At 36.4% G+C, this 26668-nt stretch overlaps 1 protein-coding gene across 4 annotated transcripts in view; it reads right to left on the bottom strand.

Moving 5' to 3' along the window:
* The window catches only part of LOC133297463 (protein SHOOT GRAVITROPISM 6), a 79870-nt gene extending 54501 nt beyond the window's left edge, over nucleotides 1-25369 (bottom strand). For 2 of the 4 annotated variants that reach the window (XM_061496608.1, XM_061496609.1), the window contains exons 1-20: nucleotides 25270-25369; nucleotides 25097-25187; nucleotides 24958-25012; nucleotides 24708-24839; nucleotides 22095-22166; nucleotides 21305-21395; nucleotides 21098-21193; nucleotides 18584-18662; nucleotides 18420-18483; nucleotides 17283-17386; nucleotides 16601-16706; nucleotides 12864-12953; nucleotides 12205-12282; nucleotides 5601-5668; nucleotides 5424-5523; nucleotides 5158-5295; nucleotides 2012-2101; nucleotides 1810-1875; nucleotides 1526-1621; nucleotides 1309-1383 (exon numbers count right to left, since the gene is read on the bottom strand). In XM_061496608.1, coding sequence (XP_061352592.1) covers nucleotides 1309-1383; nucleotides 1526-1621; nucleotides 1810-1875; nucleotides 2012-2101; nucleotides 5158-5295; nucleotides 5424-5523; nucleotides 5601-5668; nucleotides 12205-12282; nucleotides 12864-12953; nucleotides 16601-16706; nucleotides 17283-17386; nucleotides 18420-18483; nucleotides 18584-18662; nucleotides 21098-21193; nucleotides 21305-21395; nucleotides 22095-22166; nucleotides 24708-24839; nucleotides 24958-25012; nucleotides 25097-25187; nucleotides 25270-25300 — 1722 coding nt within the window. In that variant the 5' untranslated portion in view covers nucleotides 25301-25369. Of the gene's footprint in view, nucleotides 1-1308; nucleotides 1384-1525; nucleotides 1622-1809; nucleotides 1876-2011; nucleotides 2102-5157; nucleotides 5296-5423; nucleotides 5524-5600; nucleotides 5669-12204; nucleotides 12283-12863; nucleotides 12954-16600; nucleotides 16707-17282; nucleotides 17387-18419; nucleotides 18489-18583; nucleotides 18663-21097; nucleotides 21194-21304; nucleotides 21396-22094; nucleotides 22167-24707; nucleotides 24840-24957; nucleotides 25013-25096; nucleotides 25188-25269 lie in introns of those variants that run through there. The other 2 variants (XM_061496610.1, XM_061496612.1) reach the window with 2 other exon arrangements.
* Between the last annotated feature and the right edge of the window lie 1299 nt (nucleotides 25370-26668).

Below are 26668 nucleotides of genomic sequence, written 5' to 3'. Positions count from 1 at the left end.
GTTGGGGAGTAAACCAGCTGATACACCTATGGATCCTAATGTCAAGTTATTGCCCGGACAGGGGGAGCGACGTTATCGGAGGCTAATTGGGAAGCTCAACTATCTTACTGTGACTAGGCCAGATATTTCTTTCGCTGTTAGTACGGCTAGTCAGTTTCTTGATTCCCCTTGTGATTCACATTGGGATGCTGCTGTGAGGATCCTCCGATACATCAAAGGAGCACCAGGAAAAGGTTTGTTGTATTCAGATCAGGGAAATACAGAAATTTGTGGTTATTCAGATGCTGATTGGGCAGGATCACCCTCGGACAGGCGCTTTACTTCTGGCTATTGTGTCTTCTTTGGAGGAAACTTAATTTCGTGGAAGAGCAAGAAACAACCTGTTGTTGCTCGATCTAGTGCAGAAGCTGAGTATCGTGCAATGGCAAATGCTACCTGTGAGTTAGTCTGGTTAAAGCAGTTGATTCAGGAGCTTCATCTTTGTGAACAGAAACAACACATGACACTCATCTGTGATAATCAAGCTGCGCTACATATATCCTTTAATCCTGTCTTTCATGAGAGGACCAAACATATAGAGATTGATTGTCACTTCATTCGAGAAAAGATTCAGTCAGGAGAAATCAAGACTGCTTTCGTCAACTCCTCTGATCAACTAGCAGATGTTTTCACTAAAGCTCTTAGAGGTCCTCGGGTTGAATACATTTGTAACAAGCTTGGTGCTCATAATATATACGCACCAGCTTGAGGGGGAGTGTTAGAATATTAGATATGATATGATTAGATATGATTAGATATGATTGGATTCTGTCTTATCCGTAAATATTTTGACTGTATTCTGACTGTATTAGGATTAGGTTTGGGCCTTTCACTTAAGCCCATTAGGGTCTCTATATATTGTAACTCTCTGACACAGATCAATACACAACATATTATTCTTCTATTATTTTATATTCAAGTACATTAAGTAAACTTTGAAGAGCAGATTTTGTATGCATCTTAAGAGTTTTCTCATTTACTTTTACATTTTGGTAGAGAAACAGAAAAGAGAAAAAAAAATGCAGTTCTAAATACCAGGAAGGATACTGCACAACAGTTATGCAAATATATTTCAGTTTTAGCCGAAAGCTAATAATGGATTAGTAAATTTTGTTATATGCATCACCACAACATTACAAAACAATTATATTTCCCATTCCCACCAGTATTGAGTCTTACAACATGCTGAAGGACTTCAACACGAGAGTACACATCAAAGAATGATTCAAAAAGAAAAATGTGCAATATCTCAAGATGACATGTGCTCACTGTCAAAATCTGGGTGGCCAACTGCTCCTTCGCTAGAGGATCATGCAAAAGCACCACCAAACGGGCAAGAAGTTCCTATATCAACCATTAATTATTCAACCAGGTGGTATGTGCTGAATATAGCAAACAATGACTTTTTTAACCATTTGGAATGCAAGGAACTTTTTTTTTATAAAAAAAAAAAAAAAAAAAAAAGACTATTAAGTAGAGATCCTACCTCAGCAGTTGGTACATCAGGACAGGTTTTACACTCACTCAACATATCATTGCCATAAGATCTAAGCCGCCACAATTCTGAGATGCACCTGCAAACCTGTAAGTAGTAATGATGTCCCCTAATTTGTCAAGGAAAACTTGTGCAATGATAAAATTTCACTTTCAAAATAGTGCATGCACCTATCAATACATTTTGTAAGTCTTAGAACATGCATGAATAAGTCAAGCATCTGAGAATCGAATTGAACTTCCCAAGGAACGTTTAACAAGATATAGAATTTTTACCACGGCAACAGCACCAGTGTAGGTCCATGGAATAATCATCCTCAACAGAAAAGGCCAAAGAACGTGCTGTAAAATCCAATCTCAATTCAAAACGTTTTTTGGGGCAAAATTAGCAAATAGGGAACTAAAAGAAAAACAGGCCCCAGGAAGCAAGTTAATTCACTACCACAAAAGCAATAGATGAGGAAAGAGTAAGATTTACCTCCATTTCAGGAATTGTAATAGTTACCAAAAGAAGACCTTTTTCACAAACTGCTCTTAACTCCCCTGGAGTAACTGCTCCTATTTTTACCTGAAAATGATAAAGTCTGAAAATACAGAGAAACTGAAGAAGGGAATGAAAATGAGGGAAAACTAAAGAAAATGAGAGATATAACTTGTTAGGAAGCCTCTGCACGTGGATCATAGGAGGCACCAGAGGGGATCATTTCCCTAAATGAAATCAGCTGTAACTGATTGGGAATATTTGGGAGTGGGGAAGTGGTTACGATAGTGGAAGTGTTATTCATGAGAGGATATAAGACAGAGGGGGGGCTGTTAGGAGGGTATGCAGAAAATTAGAGAGTTGAATGGGAGAGACTAGAGCCTCTCGAAATCTAAAAGCTATTTGTATTGTTATTTCTTTCATTTTCTTGTTATTTTTTCTTCAGTCGTGGCTCTGTAATTCTTGTGAACATTTGGATATTTCTAACATCTATCAGATACAATTTTCAGTGTCAGTATTTTTCTTCTTGTTACACTAATTATCTGCCTTATCCCAATCTTAACTGAACCAAAAACTGAAGTTAAAGTTGTATTTTCTCAAAAGTGTTCCTAGAAAAAAGAACAGTATAATATTGATAGAATTGGTGAATAGAATAGGAAAGTGATAGAGAGTAGAAGAAAATGAGAGAAAAGGAGAGAGTGAGTTTGTGATCTGAAAACTGAAGAGTAAAAGTCGAGTTACACTGGCTGGGATTGTCGGATTTATAGTGAGATCAAAAACTGATTCTTTTAACAGAATCTGACTCAGCAGCTAACAAAATCTGACTAACTGTCTGACAGTTCAGCATGACTACCAACCAACTGAAGCATAAGACACATTAGTGAGTGTAAGTGTGGGGAAGCTACAAGAAATCACTACAACAAATATATATAGTTAGAGCTAGGTGGGTGAGTCAATGAAGTTCGATAAATAACAAACCCTAAGCTTGTCCTGTAATTTGCAGAACCTGCTAGTTGATAGATCCTTAGTCTGAATATATGTGCATTGATCCAGTGTAGGGATGTGAAGCACCTTGAGACTTTTGCTTATCACCTTTTCTCTTACAAAGATGAGGTCCTGTTGCATATGCTTTGTTCTGGAGTGAAACACCAGATTATGGGACAAAGATACTGTTGGAAAGAATATATTTAGAATATTTTTATTATTTGTAAAGATCTATCTCCTTATTTCATTAGGATTTAGGTTAGGTATGAGCAAAGCCCATTAATGTTTCTTTATATATTGTATTCTCCTGAATCAATTCAATATACAGATTTATTTCAATGTTCCTCTCGTCTATTGTTATTTTACATGATATCAGAGCCTAACGAGAGGAATTCTTGTACGCCTTTCCTTACTCTTTTTCATAATTTTAATATGGTAGTAAAGAGAAATCACCCACCATGAAGGATTGACTTTCCCAACTTTTCCCTTTCTCTTTTTCTCTCCGCTTCTCTTAATTTCTTCTTCTCGATCCTACCTTCGCCGCTGCAAGTGTTGTGCTCCGTCACCATCAATGACCCAGCCACCTTCCAGGCCTCTGTCCGTTTCCGTCGCCACTAGCGTCGCTGTTGCCGTCCTCGACCACCGTGCCAGTGTTTGCACGCCGTCTCCCTACGGTGCTCCTCCTCAATAGGAACTTCTTAACACTTCCACTCAAGATGGATGATGAATAGCATGAACACTCCATCTTGGGAAGAAAGAAGACTAAAAAACAAAGCTTTGTGGAACATAAGCCGGAGAAATCGGTAGCACAGCAAATCAGCTGGATGACTATCAGTCTAAAGAGTTGGTAGCAGCGGATGACCACGGCGAACGGATGCAAAACGAGATCAGATGCAGAGGCGGTGGCAAAAGAGAGACCCTCTCCTCCTTCACTTTGACCTTGCTTTAAGAAAGCAAAACAAGAAGAGTGATGAAGCGACAACAGTCGCAAACAGAACCGCATGGTGGTAGGGAGCGGCGGAAAGACAGCAGTGTCTGAGCTTTGCCGGAAAACAAGAATGAGGGACAAAGACGGTGGACAGATGTAGATCCACTAGATCTGAGAAGAACGAAGTGAAGGTCGCAACCCAAAAGATGCACCGCGACCCAAACAATCTCCGTTGAACGAAGTAAAAGAAGATATGGAGAGAGTACATCTGGGTGACCTCGTCTGGCCTTGGTTGACGACGAACTGTCGCCGAAAAACGCTACACGCACCGGAGGAAGGTGACGTGTGTCAACCACGCGCAGAGAGTGAAGTGATGCGTGAGAGCTCTGATGACGGTTGGTCTGGCGGCGTTGGATAGATTGGCTTCTTTTAAGTCCGTTGACGTACTTATTAATCAGAACGGTCATCGAAAAAAATTTCCGGTGGCCGGTGATGCTGGAAACTGATGATGGGTTCGATAGAGACAAGAGCAACATGGAAGATTTGCAACTGAGCGAGAAGATCCAATGAACAAGAACAACGGAAGAAAATTCCTCTCAAGAAGGATGATATCTTTCTACTATCATATTAAAATTATGTAAAAGAGAAATAAGACGCGGCTTTTGAGTTTTCCGACGATGTGCTGCCGGTTTGATGGTGGTTGTGGTGGCTGAGCTTTCTTAAGACCAACTTGCTCTTGATACCATATTGAAAAATGTGAAATAAAGAGTTTATTACATTGATTCACTTGATTTACACTGATAGGAGGTATTTATACAAGTGTAAATAAGGAAAAGAATAGATAAGAATGACTCAGCAATGAGTCGTCAGTCTTATCCTATGGCTCAGCAATCCTATCCTACATGACTCAGCAAATTCAAAATTTCAAATTAAGAAGAAAAAAGTAAATCAATTACTAATTTAATAGAAACTGAGAAAGTGAAGGAAAGCAAGGGAAAACTAAAGAAAATGAGACAACTGAAACAAAAAAACTTAAGCTAAAGTTTTATTCTTTCAAAAAGTGTTCCCTCAAGAGAGAACGGGTACAATATATAGTTAGAGCTATCACTCTGACTTCACCAGAATCTATCAACAGAATAACAAACTGAAAATGACACAAATGACAGCTCATAATTCAGATATTTGTGCACTTGCAATTTTTTGTTGAGGGAAGAAAGGGGGAAAATTGTACCTCCGTTCTCTTATATGGTGTGGTCTCAAGATCATTCCGATTTTGATCTGTTAGAGCGCAATGGCGTACGAGAAATTCAACGAACATCTCCCCAGATGAACCAACCAAGTAACAGTGGGAAGCCATGACCACAATTAACTACAAGCAAATGAGGAAGACAGAAGCCAAAAGATATAGGCTTACCAGTGAAGGGTAACATATTGTATTTATAAAAAGAAAAAAAAGTAGCTAAAACAATAAAGAGAAAATGGTTCACAATGACCTACCTCAGAAAGTGCCTTCCGAACACCTAAATTCTGCTCCTCTAGCAAGGACTTTACAGCTTCAACTAGTAGATGTATTTTACTATGCCAAGCTTCAGACAGCCTTCCAATAAGAATTGTAGGTCAGCTTATAATAGATAATTACGAATTATCATCATTACAATTAGAAAAAGCAGAAACCTTGGCAAAAGATGCTTCAAAATGAATAGTGCACCAAAAGTCAATGGTTCTTCCCTCAACCTGCATTTCTGGGAGCAGAGACAAGACAGCAGACAGAAGCAGAATTATTATATCATATTAGAAGAAACATTAAGAATTTTGTTATTCTTGGAAAAAGAAGAGACTTTAATAAAAACAGAGAACCAAGGAATACAAATATGAAAGATAAGGTGCCCTACTAAACTGAACAGACTAGCTAACAACAATATATACGAGGCATAGAATATGATAAATTTTAAATTAAAGTGTTGAGATATATAAAATCATTAATGTAGCCTCACCCAAAAGCTTAAGCCTTTGGGTTGAATTGGTTCTTTACATGGTATCAGAGCCTCGGTGTACCGGGTTCAATCCTCACTGCCCCCCACTTTCTTTCACTTGAAAAAGGGTATTCTGATATATTTTAGAATTGTAAATAATCTGTACAAAGGGTTATCTATTTATAGAGAATACTTGACCTAATTTTGACCTAATGGGCTTGGCCCAATACAACAAATAAATGACTAAATAATAACTAAATAATTATTATTTACAACACTCCCCCTCAAGCTGAGGAATAGATATTTATCATTCCCAGCTTGCTAGTAAGTTCTTGAAATCTGTCTGAAGGAAGCCCCTTTGTTAATAGATCAGCTAATTGACGCCCAGTGGGAATGTATGGAGTGGTAATCAACCCGCTATCAAGTTTCTCTTTGATAAAATGGCGATCGACCTCAATATGTTTAGTCCGATCATTTTGAACTGGATTATGAGCTATACAAATAGCGGACTTATTATCACATAGCAGCTTCATAGGTCCCTCACATTTTATTTTGAGATCATCAAGTACAATTTTCAGCCACAGTAACTCACAAATGCCTTGAGCCATAGCTCGGAATTCAGCTTCTGCACTTGATCTGGCAACCACATCTTGTTTCTTACTTCTCCATGTCACCAAGTTACCGCAAAGAAACATGCAATAACCAGTGGTAGAACGACGGTCAGTCACGGATCCAGCATCTGTGTAGACTTCTAAAGATAGATTGCCATCACGTCGGAATAACAATCCTTTACCAAGAGTACCTTTAAGATACTGAAGAATTCTCTCTACTGCCTGCATGTGTTTTTCCTTTGGATCGTGCATAAATTGACTGACAACACTAACAGCATAAGCTAGGTCTGGTCTAGTATGGGCCAGATATATCAATTTCCCAACTAACCGTTGATATTGTCCTTTATCAACTGGAGGACTCTCTTCTTCATAGCACATCTTGTGATTCTGCTTAATAGGAGTATTAGAGGGTTTACACCCGAGCTTTCCTGCTTCTTTGAGAAGATCAAGAACATATTTCCTCTGGCTGATAAAAATTCCTTTGCTTGAATGAGCTACTTCTATCCCTAGGAAATATCTCAGTTTCCCAAGGTCTTTGACTTCGAACTCAGAGGCAAGCCGTGTCTGCAGAATCTGTCTCTCCACAAAATCATCACCTGTGATAATAATATCATCAACATATACAAGGAGCACAGTAAGCTTCCCATTTTGGGAGTGCTTGAAGAAAAGAGTGTGATCTCCTTGACTCTGTCTATATCCTAAGGTCATCATAACCTTAGTAAACCTTCCAAACCAAGCACGAGGTGACTGCTTCAATCCATACAAGGCCTTTTTTAATCGACAAACTTTATTTTCCCCCTTCACAGAATCAAAACCAGGCGGGATTTCCATGTAGACTTCTTCTTCTAACTCACCATTGAGGAAAGCATTTTTCACATCAAATTGATTTATATCCCAATTGTAATGGGCAGCAAAGGACAACAAGATTCTCACTGTATTCATCTTTGCAACTGGAGCAAAGGTTTCTTCATAATCAATGCCATAGGTTTGAGTGTAACCTTTGGCGACTAATCGAGCCTTGTATCTCTCAAGAGTGTCATCAGAATTATATTTTAGGGCATAAACCCATCTGCACCCTACTGCTTTCTTTCCGTTGGGTCTATCAATAACCTCCCATGTTTTATTTTTCTCCAACGCATTCATCTCCTCCTGCATGGCTTGAGCCCAATTCCTATCTTTCAAAGCTTCATGTACTGATTTTGGGATTGAAGTAGAATCTAGTGCTGAAACAAAGCTTTTGTGCTGCACAGAAAGATTAGCAGAGGAAACAAAACGGGAGATAGGGTATTGAGTACAAGAGGGACAGGAAGAACAAGATTTCTTGGAACAAGATCTTTTTCTTTTTCTTAAAGCAATGGGTAAATCATCAGAAGCAGTAGTAATGGGTAACTCATCAGAAGTTTTAACATCATGATCAGAAATATGAGATTCAGGACTTACCAGTGGTTCAGACGATTGAGGTTGCTGTTGAGGCAATGTGGGCTGTTTCCTTCTTTGATATACCAATTCAGGTGTTACAATCTTCCGTATCTCTGGTGTACTTGATGTATCAGTCATAGGAGGATCAGTCAGAGGAGGATCAGACATAGACACATTAGGAACAGGAACAAGAGGAAGAGACACTGACACAGGTGAAGGAGTAGACACTGAAGATTCAAAGAAGAAAGGTGATGAGTCTTCTGGTGAATTATTCTTCCCCTGAAGATGAGGACCTTGGAAAAAGGACTCAGATTCCAAAAATGTAACATCCATAGAAACAAAAAATTTCCGACTTCCAGGGTGATAGCACTTGTAGCCCTTCTTATCAGGAGCATATCCAAGGAAGACACATTTAAGAGCCCTAGGATCCAACTTACTGCGATGCTGTTTATGAATATGAACAAAGACAACACACCTAAACACTCGAGCAGGAAGACTTTGCAAAGTTGGAACAGAAGGAAAAAAAGAAGTCATGGAGTGAATAAGACTTACATGATCGAGAACCCGAGTGGGTAGACGATTGATCAAGAACGCTGCAGTAAGAATGGCATCTCCCCAATAGCATTTGGGTACATGTGTTTGAAACAGTAAGGCACGAGCAACTTCAAGAAGGTGACGATTTTTCCTTTCAGCAACCCCATTTTGTTGAGGGGTGTCTACACAAGTAAGTTCATGAATCATACCTTGATTTTGTATAAATTGGGAAAAAGAGTGATTGACATATTCAGTACTATTGTCTGTCCTTAGTCTTTTGATTTTTTTACAAAATTGAGTCTCAATCATTTTATAAAATTGAAAGAACAGTTGTGGTACCTCAGACTTTTCATGCATTCAGTAAACCCAAGTTACACGAGTGCAATCATCAATAAAAGAAACAAACCATTTATTTCCAGAAGAATGAGGGACCTTAGAAGGACCCCAAACATCAGAATGAATAAGATCAAAAGGTTCAACACTTTTAGTAATACTAGAAGGGAAAGACACACGATGATGCTTAGCAAACTCACAAACATCACAATGAAAAGACTCAACAGACTTAGACAAAAACAAAGACGGAAATAAAGACTTGAGTAAACTAAATAGAGGATGTCCCAAGCGCTTATGATGAAGCCAAATCAGAGAATCAGCAGTTGACTGGCCATGTGACAGCAAGATGTGATCCTTAACATGAGTTGCAGGAGATTGTGACACCAGATAGTACAGCCCACCTTGCTCTTTAGCACCCCCAATCGTCTTCCCTGTGGCGAGATCCTGAAAAACACAGTGAGTAGGAAAGAAGGTTACAGTGCAATTTAAATCTTTTGTGATTTTATGAATAGAAAGAAGATTAGTAGAAAGTTTAGGGACATGAAGAGCATCTTTGAGATGTAAGGAAGGCTGTAATTTTATGTTACCAGAACCCGCAACTGATGTATGTGAGCCATCAGCTACGGCTATCGTATGAGTGCCAATGGTAGGGTTATAAGAAACAAAGGGGTCAGCACAACAAGCCATATGATCAGTAGCACCAGAATCAACAACCCAAGAATGTTTAAAATCAATACATGAAGTAAGAAAAGAAGAAATTTTGGAGCTCATACCAGTCATAGCCAAATCACTAGTACCAGATGGCTACTCAGAGAATCAAGTATGGTCCGAAGTCGTTCCAACTCATTTGGACGAAATGCAGGTTGGGTCTCATTAGGTGTAGGAGCTATATCAGAAGAAGTAAAATGCACTTGACCACGCATCCTTGCCATCTTTTCTAAGACAGTTTGTTTTCCATGGAGGCAATAGCATAGATCCTTGATATGACCTGTTCTTTTACAATAAGAACACCAGCGATCATCTTTCTTAGGTCTAGAAGATGCTCCATCAGAATATTTTGGAAAGGAACTCCTGTAAGTAGAACCATCCTTTTTTGTTGAAATCATAGCAGACCCATCAGTGGGTTTAGAAGCAGCACCATCATTTGATGATAACATGACAGATTTATCAGGGTTCATCATAACACCCCGACGATTCTCCTCTCCCCGAACAGTATTGAAAACAACAGAAAGGGATGGAAAAGTTTCTTTGCTAAGTATCTGAACCCGAATAGGATTATACTCGGAATTCAAACCAGCAAGAAAATCAAAAATACGCTCATTTTCCACCTCCTTGGCTAAAGCAGTAGCATCTGCAGTACATTTCATCTTCAAACTCTGAAATTGATCAAGTTCAGTCCATAACTCCTTCAAGGTGCCATAGTACTCAGTCACGGATAAAGAATCTTGTTTTGTAGTGAATATTTTATTGCGCAATTCATAGCGCGCAGCCATATCCTGTTTCAAGGAATAAGTGGAGCGGACAGTTTCCCAAATCTCCATAGCAGAAGACAGGAACATACAGTGACGACCCACTTCAGGAGTCATCGAATTCCACAACCAAGTCATGATAAGAGAATCCTCATTATCCCAAACAGCAAAATCGGGATCCGTGGCAGCAGGAGCAGGGCCATCAAGATGAGCAATCTTATTGCGACTCTTGATGGTAGTACGAATGAACTGAGACCACGACAAATAATTTGATCCGTCAAATCGATAACTCTGATGTAGACTTGGAAGATCATTGTGACCAAGAGGGGTCACCACAGATGGGGTAGAATTTTTTTCAGATAAGTTTAGAGTTGAATCTGCGTCGGAAGCGGCCATACTGCAAAAAAACTCGAAGAATAGTACCAAGAAGCCAAAAAATCACGAAAAATTACCAAACGACGTCCGATCAAAGAGGTGAGCACAGATCCAGAACGAGCTCGGAGAGTCGATCAAGACTGCACCAGTCCGCAGCCAATAACCACCGTCACGCGCTGTCACGCGCCAGTGAAGCTGGCGGCGCGTGGGATTCACGCGCAGGGAAAGGAGCGGCGCGTCTGACGTCCGGTTGGGCTGGGCTTTTCAGGCGAAGGTCGTCCAAGGGTTGCGAACCTATCTGGGGCTGATCGGAGTTGAATGGCCTCTAGAAAGAAGGTCAATCGCGATGAACAGTGTTCTTCGTTATTGAAAAACGCGTTTTGTTTGAAGGTGACGATGAACGGTTTTGTTTGGGGTCTTGCTACTGAGGAAGATGAGAGAAAAAAAGAGAAACAGTGATTTCTCGGTCCAAGAGGTCCCTGGAAAATTTTTCCGGTGGCGGCTGATGGCAGCGAGAGATAGGCAACAAAAAAAAAGGTTTCGTAGGCGCGGAAGCAGAGCCCTCAAGATCAAGAGCTCTGATACCAACTTGAAAAAGGGTATTCTGATACATTTTAGAATTGTAAATAATCTGTACAAAGGGTTCTCTAGTATAGAGAATACTTGACCTAATTTTGACCTAATGGGCTTGGCCCAATACAACAAATAAATGACTAAATAATTATTATTTACAACACTTTCTAATGGAATTTCTTTCTTTGCACAGGTAGGTGGGCCTGTGTATTGTCCACCCTTCAAGCCCAGTGGACTCTCATGTGAGGGAGTGTGTTGAGATATATAAAACCATTAATGTAGCCTCCCCCAATAACGTAAGCTTTTGGGTTGAATTGATTCTTTACATAAAGAAACAAGATACTACAGAAACTTAAGAGTGCCTTCGGCTTGTGTAAATGTTTTTTATTGTTTTCACCATTTCCTGTACAAATCTTTGTAAACAGAAAATGGAAATAAAACATTTCCTTACGTCAAGCAGGTCCTAAGGTGATGTTCGATTTATTTTCTGCTTCTAATTTTGATTGATATGTCTTAATAATTATAAAAATGCCACCTTGTTTTAATGCAGTTTCCTAATTTCAAAATTGTTGAGATATATAGTCTCACATTGGTTGTATGTCCAAAAGTTGCACATACAACCAATGTGGGACTATATATCTCAACAAAAATTTACTTCACAATTTTGAAAACAAGGTGGCATTTTTGTAATTATAAATGAAACTATATAAACTGAAAATGAAAACAGAGAATAAACCAAACACCCGCTGATTTTATTGATTATTTTCTGCTTTCATCCAATTTGAAGTTTCTATTCAAATTTCTTCATAATTTGATTAAATTTACCTGATGTTTTATTCGTTGACTTGGTCTACCCTCCGCTACTTATATAATTCCTCTTTTGACTCAGTAAAATATCTTTTTTCATCAACAAAAAAGGGGGAAGAAAAAATACAAACTTTTCAAGAATTAACACAACAGAGATAAACTATCAAGATTTGCAAGTACTTACATTTACAAGGAACAAAAACAAATCATCTGGATATACCAAGCCAACTGTCAGAAAGCAATGCTGCACCTCATTATACATCTGTTATACATAATTGAATAATTTAAACATTGAACTCTTTTTTCTCTGGATAAAACAAAATCAATGGAAGAAAGACTACCAGTACAAGTCAAAGACAACATCCAACGATATTCGCAAAAACGAAAAGAACTAATGAGAGAATTATCAGCTCAAAACGCTCTCCAAATCCTTTTATACTCATCTCTCCAAATCCTTTGATATCTCAAAAAGAAAAACCCTAAAGAATCCACGTTATCTAACCTGGATAAGGATCCTCTAAAGAGAGCAATTAAGGATGTATCGACTATCCACCCTTAATGTAATTTAAAAGGTATCGTGATCTTAACCCACTAGAATTCAAGTGAGACAAGCTCACTTTAGAGGAACTTTCATTGAAAAAGGCAGCATAAAAAAGTAAACTAATCATCATGCCTCCAACTGGAACTGAACTCCAAGCAACAAACGTCAACAATAATGACTAAATCTCAGGAAGAATACAAACCCATAGACACTAAAAAGACATACACCACAAAATTAGCAGTAACAAGTGCTACAGAAGTTATTATACTCAGATAATCAACAAATGAAACGGATAGTATTACCTTCAGTCCCACAGAGAAATCTGATTGATCTTTGCAGTCACTATTGATAGAAACCACAGATAGAAGTGTCGATAAAATAAGAATCAAATCCTACAAATCACCAATGAGTTTATTTGAATTTATCAAGTGATTAATCCCAGAAAGATATAGATAAAGCAGATACTTATAGAAAGAGAAACGTGAAATCGAGCAACATTTATATAGCGCCTAAAGTTGCACAGGTACGAGCCAGATAAAATAGGGTACAAGAATCCAGAAAAATTTACAGGCACGGAAATATATACTGCATAAAATATATAATTATATAGATGAAATTATGAGAGAAAAGTAATTAGAAAGGAGAAGCAACATGCCAGAGGTTGAACAGCAGAACTAACCTATGGGACACTGCCAGCAACATAAAGGCAAATTTGGGAAAGAAACAAGAAAAAAGGGATGATCAAAGTATCAAACTATATAGGCAAAACAAACGAGTGTCAATTGCATAATTAGTTCATTGAAGAGGTGATTCCTAAAGCATCCAGTAAAGAAGAAAGAAATATATCCGATATTTCAAGTGACAACTACTTATGAGTAGCATTTTAAAAACTGGTTGCACTGCCAAGCAGACACCGCATAGTCAGGGTTTAATTCCACAACCGCTGAAGTCGTTCAACCAGTCGATACCAGTAAAAACTGGAGAATCAGCCAGTTTTTTAAAAGCTGGTTATAATAAGAAAACAAATAGAAAAAGATAAACTAATTATACTAAGCCATTTCATTGGTGATGAATAATGAATGAAGTCTCAGAAATCTGCAGCCACAACGCAAAAATCTATGTTCCCTTCATCTTTGACGTCCAGCAAGATTTTGCTCTGTGGCTTAACTTCTACTCTGTCTTCGTTTTTGCCAATCTACTTTTGTGTGGTTGCTTAGGGCTGATTGCCTCCCTTCATTCACGGCAGGCTCTCTCTTGTTTATTGAAGACCAAACCAAATCATAGAATGTTTCTCCTCATTAATGTCTGACCTTTTATAGGTGAATGCAGCATGCTTTTCTTAGAGTCAACAACAAAGTCTCTGTCAACGTGAGGTTTAAGTTATCCTTTACTAAAATTATTTATTTATTTTCTCTTTATTTTATTATAGTTTACTTTCATTTGGTTATTTGTTCATTTTATATCACTATTTTAAATAATATATATGCTATAGTAAAAATGATATTAGAGTTATATAAAACCATTAATGTAGTCTCACCCAACAGCTTAAGCTATTGGGTTGAATTAGTTCTTTACATGACTGAATTTAAAACCTCATGGAAATCCCGACAGGTTTTGACTCTATGGATGGAGAGAATAAAATTTGTAGGTTAAAGAAGGCCTTGAATGGATTGAAGCAGTCTCCTTGTGCCTGGTTTTGGAGATTTACTAAGGTTATGATGACCTTAGGATATAAACAAATTCAAGGAGATCACATACTTTTCTTTCAGCACTCCCAAGTGTCATGACATTATTATAATAGGTGATGATATTGCAGAGAGACATGTTCTACAACTACGACTAGCTTCTAAATTTGAAATTAAAGACCTCGAAAGATTGAAATATTTCCTAGGGATAGAAGTAACTCATTCAAAGAAAGGAATTTTTATCAGTTAGAGGAAATATGTCCTCGATCTTCTTAAAGAAGCAGAAAAACTTGGATGTAAACCCTCTAGTACTCCTATTGAGTAGAATCACAAGATGGGTTATGAAGAGGAGAGTCCTTCAGTTGATAAAGGACAATATCAGAGGCTAGTTGGGAGACTAATATCTCAGGCTCATACTAGACCAAACCTAGCTTATTTTGTTAGTATTGTGAGTCAGTTCATGCATAATCCAAAAGAAAAGCACATGCAGGCAGTGGAGAGAATTCTTCAATATCTTAAAGCCACTCCTGGTAAATGACTGTTATTCTGGCATGATGGCAATCTCTCTTTATAAGTTTATATTGATGCTAATTATGCTAGATCTGTGACTGATCATCGATCTACCACTGGTTATTGTATGTTTCTTTGTCGTAACCTAGTGACACGGAGGAGTAAAAAGCAGCATGTGATTGTTAGGTCAAGTTCAAAGGCTGAATTTCGAGCTATGGCTCAAGGCATTTGTGAATTATTGTGATTGAGAATTATACTTGATGATCTCAAAATAAGATGTGAAGGACCTGTGAAGCTGTTTTGTGATATAATAAGTCCGTCATTTGTATAGTTCATAATCCAGTTCAACATGATCGGACTAAGCACATTGAGGTCGACCGCCATTTCATCAAAGAGAAGCTTGATAGCGGGTTGATTACCACTTCATACATTCAATCTGGACGTCAATTAGCTGATATTTTGTCGAAGGGACTTCCCTTAGAAAGGTTTCAAGAGCTTACTAGCAAGCTGGTAATGATAAATATATATTCCTCAGCTTGAGGGAAAGTGTTGTAAATAGTTATAATTATTATTTATTTTTTTTTATTTTTTTTTATTTTTTTTTTAGAATCTTCTTTGGACTTAGCCCATTATGTCATTTAGTTTCTTTAAATAGAGAATTCTTGTACAGTTGTAATACACAATTCAATAATACATTTTCCTTATAAAAATTTTACATGGTATCAGAGCCTCAATGTCACAGATTCGATTCTCACTGCCCCTCATTTAATTAAAATCTCTTGTGGAGTTTTTTAGTACAGATAGGCTGAGCCTGATATATCATCTACCTTTCAAGCACAATGGGCTCTCGTGTGAAAGGACGTGTTAGAGTTATATAAAACCATTAATGTAGCCTCAGCCAACATTTTAAGCTGTTAAGTTGAATTGGTTCTTTATAAATAAACATCAAAATAAATCTACGATACCCAATTTGACCACCAATTCAATCAATCAAACCATGAACCACTCTTTTTCAATTCTCCAGGTGAACCAATTTTTAAAACACATGTTTTGACTTTTGAAGACCACTAAATTTAATTTTTGCATTCAAATAGAATTATGACATTTAATTTGACCATGGATTCAACCAGTTGAACCATGGACCACTCTCTTTTTCGGTTCCCTGATAGAGCCAACTTTTAAAGCATTAGTTTTGATTTCTTTTAGACCCATCAATTGAATTATTGCATTTAACAACCAATCACCAAACTGGAGTTTGATCATTGGAATAACAACTTTGGCTATCATGTTACAAATTACAACTCAACAATCAGAGTATATATTTTTTGAAACAGCAAATTTAAACTAAACCACAATGGTCCTTCTAAATAGTAAATGTTTAAGAGGGTTCTTGAATATAATCCTCCTTTATATCTATTTACCTTTTACTATGAACATTAGACCAACCGACATATATCCAGAAATTATAATATTATATAAATAAAGAAACAGATATTCCAGTATGCCTATGAAGTTGTCCCCACATCCCGGTGGGAAAAGGGGAAAAAATCGTTTTTTAAGACTACCATATTACGTAGTAGAACAACAAAAAGCGCACTCAACAAAAAACCAGTAACCAATCTTTTTCCACCACTCTTTTTCCATGATCATAAGGAGATATAAGTATATGTGATATTTCGGATATTCTGAAATAATGTGGTGATCCTCCCATCACTTAAATGATATTAAAAGTGAATCAAAGATAAATTGTAAGTTCTAATAAAGACTACCACAAAACCTGAAGTAAGATAAAGAAAATCAACACACCGGAAACATTTAAACAATAACGTTTTAGTATTCATTACCTCAAAATCAAGCATAGGAGGGCCACTTTCCGACTGTAAAGATGCATTTAACAGATTGTGGAGACTACATGTAGCCAGAAAAGAGATATCTTGATCCTTTTTATACCTGACAGCAGAAAGGATGAATATGAATCTATGCTATAATACCTGTTGATATTATGAGTAGTTTTTACATTCTGGTCTGATGAGAGTGCATTCATTAAATAAGAACACCATAGTAGTTAATTGCGTCGCAATAGCGCCGCGAGCCGCGCCGTATGGGCGTTGCGGTGCCTCGCCGCAAGAAACCGCGTCGCGCCGCACTAGAAAGCAATAGCGGCCATTGCGATCGCATTTGCGGCCATATTGCTGTTATAAGGCAAAATGTCAATTTTGTCCAAAATTTAAATGTGTAATAGAAAATATTTAAGGGTTTTTTAGTCTATCCGCATCTCTCTTTGTCACTTCTGCTATCTTTGCCTTTAAAAAATGTTTCTTTTTATCATTATTTATGTCATATATCTATTCCGCTATTTCTGCAACCGCAACCCGTTATAACGCTATAGCATTTTTCGGGGTTGGCCGCGACATGCCGCAATCCGCATTTGATAACTATGAAGAACACTAGAAAAATAAAATACAAAATGTTTTGCCCACAGTCCAATAAGGCTGTTGTCTGGAGCAACATGTAGATGAATCTTACAAGTCCAAAATTGTCGGAACAAGCCTTGGTAAGGCCGCCTTTAGTTGTGTTCGTGTTATGAGACCAACCATCTGCCCCAGTGCTTCCACAGATGCTGTACGAGCCTAATTCCAAATAAGTTGAAATAACACAACACAAAAGAAAATGCACTACAATTAGGTTACTAGATCTTGTAAATGATACATTACAATAATTATCTACAAACAATTCATCTAAACGAACACCATGTGTTCAGAAATTCAGAATTTATATAGAGTGGTTTGACGTTATACTTCATATTAACTGTTAAGACCAGAATATTATTATCAATTTTCTTGTCTGACTTTTAGGTTAATGAAAACATTATAATGTCTAATTAATCCAAAAATATTGAGGGGGAAATGCATTTGTCATGCCATCTATGCAAGAATATATAAAAGAACAACATTATTTTGTAAGAATTATAGATTTAGTGATAGGGAAGAAGGAAAAGAGAGAAAGACAGTTAGTTAACGGTAGTAAATTAAATTTATGACTGATGATGTAATATGTTATAATTATAATATCCTAACCTTATACTCGTATTCATACTAATAATTAGGTCAAGTACAAGAACTACTAGTATAAGCCTAAGCCCATCAACAATAACACTAAAACCTAGAAACCCTAATATCATAACAAATTTCTTAACTTTAACTGTAAAGAAAATCATGATCATTTGGAATATATTTTATATTAAAAAAAACACTTTGGGATAAAATTATAAACAAGGAGTTAGATCTCACACAAGAGTATCACTTAATGTAAGAAAAACTTATGGTGAAAAAGGATGATACAAAGTAAAAAATAGAGAGCCACATAAGCAATTGAATGTGTCGTGCAACAAACTCTCCCAAAAGTTTAAGTTGTTAAGTGAAGACACAAATGACTTTTTTATATTATATTATTAATACGCCCCCTCATGCAAGAGCCCTTTGGGCTTGAAGGGTGGACAATTAACGAACTCTAAATCACTTGGTCATAGAAGCTCTGATACCATGTCATGCAACTGATTCTCCCAAAAGCTTAAGCTATTACGTGAAGACGCATGAATGATTTTTATATTATATTTCTAACAGAATGCAAAACCAAAAATTGAACAACATATTGGAGACAAACCTTTAGGTCCCGTGAAGCTGCCCAAACTCTCAACAAAAGCTCAAAAGAAGAATTTAGAAATGACCTGCACTAAATAGAGATATCTCTCACCCTCAGACAAGAAATAAGGGAAATGTGATGCGGTGAATCAGAAAATAAATTAGAAGACTATGCATTGATCTCACATGACATCACCATCCTGGGGAAAATGTGAAGGGAAATCTATATTACATTGCCAAGCAGCTTGACACCAACACTTAAATGCTGCAAACAATAACAAATGCTATGAGTTAAATAGATCGGTTTATCAGTAGCAATTTCACCTTTTGAGAAAAGTTAGCGTTAGGAAACTAGTAGACAAGCATGGATAAGAAACAGATTCTATTATTTTCACACTGGAAATCCCCTTACTCCCACTGCTATAGGATGTAACAATGGAAGAAGATGAACAGTACAAAGGAAATTAAAGCACTGCCTTGAGGGGCTGTATTCTCTTCTTTGTTTGGTTGAGAACGTGGAAGAAACTGAAGGAAAATGTAAGAAACTCAGCTAGAGTAGGGAGGAAGCCAGAGAGAACTTTCTGTAATCTGGGATTCTCTATTTCTCAAATGAACTCAAGCCTGAGTTCTTACATTTATACAATCAGTTAAGAACAGTTGAAGACAACTATGTTAACTAAATACAGGAGGTAGTTAAAGTCTGTTACAGCAGAATTGATACAAAACAAACTAGCTCTAGTTTGGTAGAAACAGAAGCTAAGCACAGAACTAATATATACACATGTGACATGCTCAAACAGTAGTGTACCTCCCCTTCCCCCCACCCCTCTCAAACTCAGGGGGGATGAATGAACTGAAACTGATCAAACACCCTGAGTTTGACTCTTAGACAGGAAAATCAGAGCTTAGACAAGGACTCGGTCAGAAACAACAGTAATCTGATCTTTAACAGGAACATGAGCAACAATTAGGCTCTTGTTGAGGACCTTCTCACAAACACAAAAGATGTCAAGTTCCATATGCTTGGTATGGGTGTAAAGAATTTGATTATGGGAAAGAGAGATTGTATTCAAGTTATCACAGTAGATCACACGAGTGGTGACTGCCACATGAAGTTCAGTCAGTAAAGTCTGATTCCAGAGAAGTTCTGCTGCAGTTAAAGTAAGACTTCAATACTCAGCCTCAAATTCAATGCTGGAACAAGCAACTAGATGTTGCTTTTTGGACCATCAAGAGACCAAGTTTGGTCCTAAAAACACACAGGATCCAGAGGTGTATCTGTGGTCATCTGGGTCAGATACCCTATCAGCATCACAAAAGGCTTGAAGAGAGAGAGAGAGAGAGGTTAATGGTGCAAAGCAGGGTGAAGGAGAAGACCATGTGTTAGGGTGCCCTTAAATAACATAATATTTGTTTAACCACCTTCCAATGAGATTTCAGAGGCAGAGAAGAACTGACAGACTGTTAACACTATAGGAGTTCTCAGGTCTAGTAATGGTGGCATATTTAAGTGCTCCGACAATGGATATATACAAGTGAGTTGATGAGGAAGCCATGCCAAGACCAGATCAAGCTCTGGATACCATACTATCTTTTGTGTATGAGAGAGAAAGTGAAATAAACTGAAGGAAAATGTAAGAAACTGGGATAGAGTAAAGATGACACCAAACAGAATTTTCTGTAATCAATGGATTTTCTACTTCTCAAATGAACTCAAGTTTGAGTTCTTATATTTATACAATCAGTTAAGAACAGTTGGAGACAACTATATTAACTGAACACAGGAGCTAAGCAAAGAATAATATACACACGTGCGACATTCTCTAACAGGCTTCAGCCTCGCTACAACCTAAATCACTCAATTCATGCTTACCCACTCTTAGCCTTCCCACTACATTGAACCCACTAGCCCATAACAGACTCCCTTATCTTCTATCCCTCTTCCTTGCCACTTGAACATTCTGTTATAACAATTAACAGTAACCCTATTCCCACTCTCCCCTCTCCTTGCTCACATGCTTCTTCTTAGTGTATACTTAGGTAATTGGGGATCTAACAGTTAGCCAAAGTTTTCCTCCCCCCATCTCCCCACCACAAAAAAATGCGGCCATAAATTGAAGAGAGGATCATAAATTTATAAAATGCATATTTACAATGCAATTTTAAAATATTGCATTGGTTCATCAGCAGAAATATATCACATTATCCACCATTATAAACTAAAGCTAGAATGAACTTTAAAAAGAGTGCAATGAAAATAAAATCACCAAAATTGACACATTTCAAAATGAAGGAGCCAAAAGTCTTCATCTCCAGGCTAAACTAGAAATCTCCAACCAAACTTTACCATTCATTCAAGATGTTACTCTACTAAGGAGCCCCAATTTTATCACACTAAAATTTTACCACACGATGCGCTGTCATTTAAAAAATCTATAAGATTTTCAAGCTGTTCCACAAACAAGTATATTTAATTGATTACGGTCAACCAGTTATACATTCATCCGTATTACATTATATCCTAATATGGCAAGAAATTTACAAAAAGTAATTTCACATTCAATTAAAATTGGCCAGGCAGCTTAGACATGGACCGCACTTGTTTGCAACTTCAAACTTCTAGACAATTTACCAAAGGTTATCAAAGATGGAATCACATGTTACACATCCATCAACAAAGCAACAGAAAAACTACCAGACCATTTGCAAAAATTGGCCTGTGCATGTCTCGCACATTTCCAAGAATTGGCAAAATTCGTGAAAGTACACCTTTCCAACGGGGAATGAACTGCAAGGCTGTATCAGATTCGTAAGGAAGAAAATACATCAGTGTTTACCACAGAACAAATACATATATATATATATATATATGATAGCTTAAGCACATAGTTAAGTTTGATTACTAACGATCAGTTGAAGCAAATTCTGCAAGGATTTGAACCATAGCTGGTAATGCTGAATTTGTCCCAGTTAAATGAAGAAAAATTTCCTCCATCATCTGAACACCAATTCAAGGGGGAGAGATGTTAAAGACAGAAGACCCTGTAACTTTATCTTTCCTTTCTTTATTGAACATTGAATATTTTAATACATCAACATCAACAACACTTTTATCCCAAACTAATTGGGGTCGGTGGCAGATAAACCCAAATGAAAAGTACAAAAAATTTGAGAAAAAAAAGGATAAAAATAAAAGGGATTAGTGTTTGTCTTTTTAAAAGACATAGAATTATGTCATCTTAGTCAAAACTACTGTGTTTTATAGTTAGAGAAACAGAAATCATGATGGGAGAAAGTGGAAGTTTTTTTTTTTAATTTAAATATTAAATAAATAATAGTAGTTTTAACTAAAATGGCTGTCCTTTAAAAGGACAAATATTTTTCCCAAAATAAAATTTAAAAAATATATATATATTATCCATTAAAAATAGCAATAAGCAATTAAAAGGAAAAATAAATTAAAATAAAGTGAAAATAAAGATACATAAGAGGGCAAAAAAAGAATAAGAAAGTAAAAATAAAAATAAAAGAAAATAAAGAAAAAAGAGAATGCATAAAAAAAAAATAAGAGAAGAAAGATTGAGAGGAAAAAAGAAGGAAAGAGAAAAAGGACAAAATAAAAGGGAGGTGAATTTCTTTTTTTAATACGGAAAATAAATTATTTTTAATGGTTCAAAAGAAAAAGATGATAACTCACAAGATCAGGCAAATGTGAGCCTATTGCAACAAGTAGGCTTGTTGCTGCTCGTTGCCAATCAGAATTGAATTCCTGCATAAGACAATCAATGTGAATCCAATAGAACATGGGCAGTAACATAGAAAATCTGGTGAAGCCATCGATAGGAATATCCTCAGATGACCATGATTTCAAGAAAATAGTACACAAGGACCCAATAATGAGATCAAGAGACTGACAGTCATTTCAAATAATTCATGGGAAGACATAAAAGTCATGGTAATTAAAATGTATTCTTCAGTAAAAGAGCAACTATCCTTAATCAGATTGTATTCCAATCATTGTTATATTAACAGAAATTATAGTACTTCCTGGTGAAAAATTATTGTCAGGGCTACTAGAAAACAGCTTCAACTCATAGATTTACTTATTTAATATCCAAATCTCAGTTTTTAGAAAGTAAATATATTAGAACAAGCAACAGAGTTGCACACTGTCAAACAGTTAAAACACAAAGTCAAGCTACACAACCTTTCATACTAGTCTGCACACCCACATAAACCAAGTGATCAAGCAGATAAGTCCCTGATCTCCTAAAAACCTTGTCAGATTAGGCAAGATCTCATAGTTTATAATATAGTACAACTTGTCTTGACTTGAGCTCCTTACTCATAAACTTCCGATGGCAATTATCTGGTTTCTCACTGATGCCGAAAGCACAGGTAGGCAAAACAGAAGAATTGGTAAAGATAAAGAGAAAACCTCTAGTTTCGATTACAAAATATTCAACTACTTACAATAAGGTCTTTAACACCCTTTAATAGGCCAAGTACAAATCAATTCAAAATTTAAAATCCTAAAAATAAGTAAAGTTCCAAAAGATAAACAACAATAGCTATCCCCTAAAAATACGGAAAATTTCTAAAAATAAAAATAATGAATTACATTTAAATCAACCTATTATTCTATAATTACAAGTTCAAAACAAGTCACAAATCTTAGCCCTCAAATCAAGCCCAATTTGTTGCCTTCCAATTATTGCCCAACATATTACAATCAAATATGCTGCTTCATTTAAATTGGGATTTGATTGTAATATGTTAGATTTCAAATGGCTGTTTTTTTTTAGCATTTGAGCCATGCTTAATGGGCCATAAATTTGAGTCCAAATTTCTTGAATCAACCCATTAATTGCTTGCGCCATACATAAAGGGCCAACTCTGAGTGCATCACTCACCCGCAAGTCACAACACAAGCTAGATCATCACAGGTTTAGCCATAAGCCCTTTTCTTTTATAAGTGCATTCTTTAATGTCTCCCAAGCACAAATCAAAGATGTAAGAAGGTTCAAAATTTTATTTAAATGAGAATACAGCCCAAAAACAAATCTGGGCTCCTTTGTCCTCAACCATGCAAGTTCCAATCCAACTATATATACAGTAACACATTTTTCCAATTTCATAGTGATCAAACTCCAATGTTATCAATGACTGTGTATTAATCATCTCACCATGACTAGCCCTTATTATCTAAAACCATCAATTAACATGCATTGCATGTTAGCCAACTTGTTTTTCTTCCAAACTCAATCTTGACACCCAAAATCCCTTTTATCTTTTTAATACAAATCTTTGTTTCTTTGCACACTTGCTTCCCCCCTCAACTCCGAGCAAATCATTTCCCCATGTGGGAAATGAAAGAAAGGGCTGATAAATAATTTACTTATAAAAATTGTACAACCAAATTGAAACCTTGAATCATGATTTGTAAACCATTATTTAAAAAGTAAACCATATACGTTCAACTTAAAATCTTAATCTGTTAGATGAAGATCTAAGTATGGTTCTTATATCTCTAAACATTATACCTAAATGGCTTCAGCCTTCAGCAACCAGTCCCCAAGAATCAGACGGGTTTCTTAATAAGGAAATTATCTTTCAAAATTCAAATAACAATCAACAAATAATCATGATCAACTTAATCTTCTTTACCTCTTCTATTGCAGGGAGCAAAGAAAGTAGATCAACCGAAGCATGATAGTATAACATCAATTATCAAACCTTCTAAACCCTCAAACACCATTGTTTGGGTCTTAATTTGACTGTACCCAAGCAGCAACAGAGACAAAATCTATATTACGTGTAGCACGATGATTTTTCTTCAGCTTTTGTATTTCTCATGTGCTATGTTGTTAAAATTTTCTATCAACAAAGTGAAAAAAGGTTGTTAAAAGGTATGAAGTTATGTTTTGGTTAAAGGAAAATAAATGCATCTTCTAGTAGCATTTTATAATGGCATAAGTCCCAGCCTCCCAGATGATCAAAACGAGTCCTCAGACTTCATAAAAAAAATTTCCTCTTAAGCACGAGGCAACTCCATCTAAGTGCTCCATTCTATAAAGTACGAATTAGTACGAGGTAGAAAGCAAGCTTATCGAGAGTAGAGTAGAGTAAAACACAGTCTCCAAGTACAACACACAAATTTATTTTTTCTTATTAAACTTTAGAAGTTAAAAGGAAAACTCATTTTTCACTAAATTGTGTACTAGCATAGGACTACAACAATCTGATGCAAAGTAAAATCATGTTATATGGCCATTACTGGCAGCTACTCCTGCATGAGAACAGAAAGCACCTTAGAGGATATTATCTCAGCGGTAGCAATCTTAGCAAGCTTAGACATGAAAGCAGAATCAACGTCTCTTTTGTCAAGAGCTCGAACCCCGAACGCCATCACTTGAAAAACTCCAGCCATATTTCCAAATCGCTGAAACACAAAAAAAAAAAAAAAAAAAAAAAAAAAAAGGAGCGGAAGTTAGTTAACACTTAACAGCACCAGCCAATCTATCCGTCCAACCGAAACAAGTAATCTCAAGAATCAGCACCCGACGTCCTCCGCGAGAAACCGCCGCAGAGCACTCCAGAACCAGAAGAGGATTCCTACAAATTATTCAAAAATTCGTAAGGTTCAAATAACTTATAGATAACAATAATCACAGGAGATATAGAGATAACGATAATCACAGGGCGGCAATGTCCTTGAGAGAGGACATGGAGGCCTCTCGGACGGAGGAAGAATCATCGGCTAGTAAGGAGAGGAGAACTTGAACGACCTCTGCAAAGAAAGCGAACCAATGATGTGAGAGATCAGAAGAGGAATCGAGGGAGAGGATTGCATTTGCTGAAGGAGAAGGTACCTGGTGCGGGAATTGATGTCGACGAAGCCATGGAAGATGCAGGAATCGCATGGAATGGAAGTGCCGGATAAACGTAAATATAAGTAGAGAAGCCTCTCGACTTGTGTTGCCTTGGAAGGAAATTATCTTTACTGCATTCAATTAAATTTAATAAACGACTTTTCTTCTGCACACAAGTAAATGGAATTTTTTACGGAAATCCTCTATTAAATTTTTCTTTTCCTGAATAAATAAAATTTTCAATTTGCATCCATGTTTAACTGCAAGTAAACATAAATCCTCTATTAAATTTATTTATAAACGAAATAAGGGAGGATATATTTATTGACACTAGAATGAAAATAATGAGATTTAAAGCTCATTAAATTATGTATTAATATCAAGGGTGTTGGCGGTCTGGATTGAATCGGGTTTAGAAGCAAAATTCATCTGATCCAATACCTTCGGTTTGATCATTTAATCATCCATTCGGTTTGAATTTTTTTTCAAATCCGATCCAATCCAATTTTTTTGGGTTTGGATTGGATCGATTTTCGATTTTTTGAAAATTCTAAAATTTGTTTCATGATTATTGTGCAAATAACATCTTTTTTTTTAGGTTTCAAATAACATCTTTTTGTATATATTAGCTTTGTAATTTTTATTTTTATTTTGAAATACAAAAGCATCAGTAAACGATAATATAGTTTTTTTTCCGATAATATAGTTTTTTTTTTTTTGGACAATGAGATATGAAGTTCTATACAGATGAAATTTTGTTGATGAATGTTATCAAAAAAAAAAAAAAATATTTTGTTGATGAGATGTGATTAGATTTTTTCTTGGGTGTAGTTGATGGGTTAACAGGTCTTGGGTTTAGAAATTTTTGGGCTATGATTGGGGAAAAACTCAAGTAGGTAGAGAAAAATTAATATATTGGATAGGTTTTCATCAACCCATCTGAAAATCGATCCAATCCAATTAAAATTTGCGATTTTTTTCGATTTTCGGTTTTCTGATTTTCGGTTTATTCGGTTATCTATTTTTTCGATTCGGTCACCACGGTTTGAATCGGTTTGGATCCGTTGATGAACACCCCTAATTAATATACTATGGGATGGGTTATTCTTACACCGGTAAAGAGTAAGAAGTCACCAACAAATCTCAGCATAGTTGGTAGATAGCTAGGTTTTTTAAGCATACTCGTGTGTATAGAAAGACTTTATTATGGAGGTTTACCCACTTAATGTAATCTCCAGCCTCGAAAGGATTAGTCTTCGACATGTCGGCCAGAAGAAACCTTAGGAAACCAAAAAAAATAAAATAAGAAGTCTTACATTAAATCTTAGCCATTAATTTGCTTGCATCTAATAACTCATATATCTAATGACAAACATTTTTCCCATATAATGTATTAGAG

This window comes from Gastrolobium bilobum, unplaced genomic scaffold (assembly GCF_033153095.1).
Source record: "Gastrolobium bilobum isolate Gb01-03AN ecotype WA unplaced genomic scaffold, APGP_CSIRO_Gbil_v1 utg31179, whole genome shotgun sequence".
In the NCBI taxonomy this organism is placed as follows: domain Eukaryota; kingdom Viridiplantae; phylum Streptophyta; class Magnoliopsida; order Fabales; family Fabaceae; genus Gastrolobium; species Gastrolobium bilobum.
Note: the sequence above shows the minus strand (reverse complement) of the source record. Positions and strands in the feature narration are given on the sequence as shown.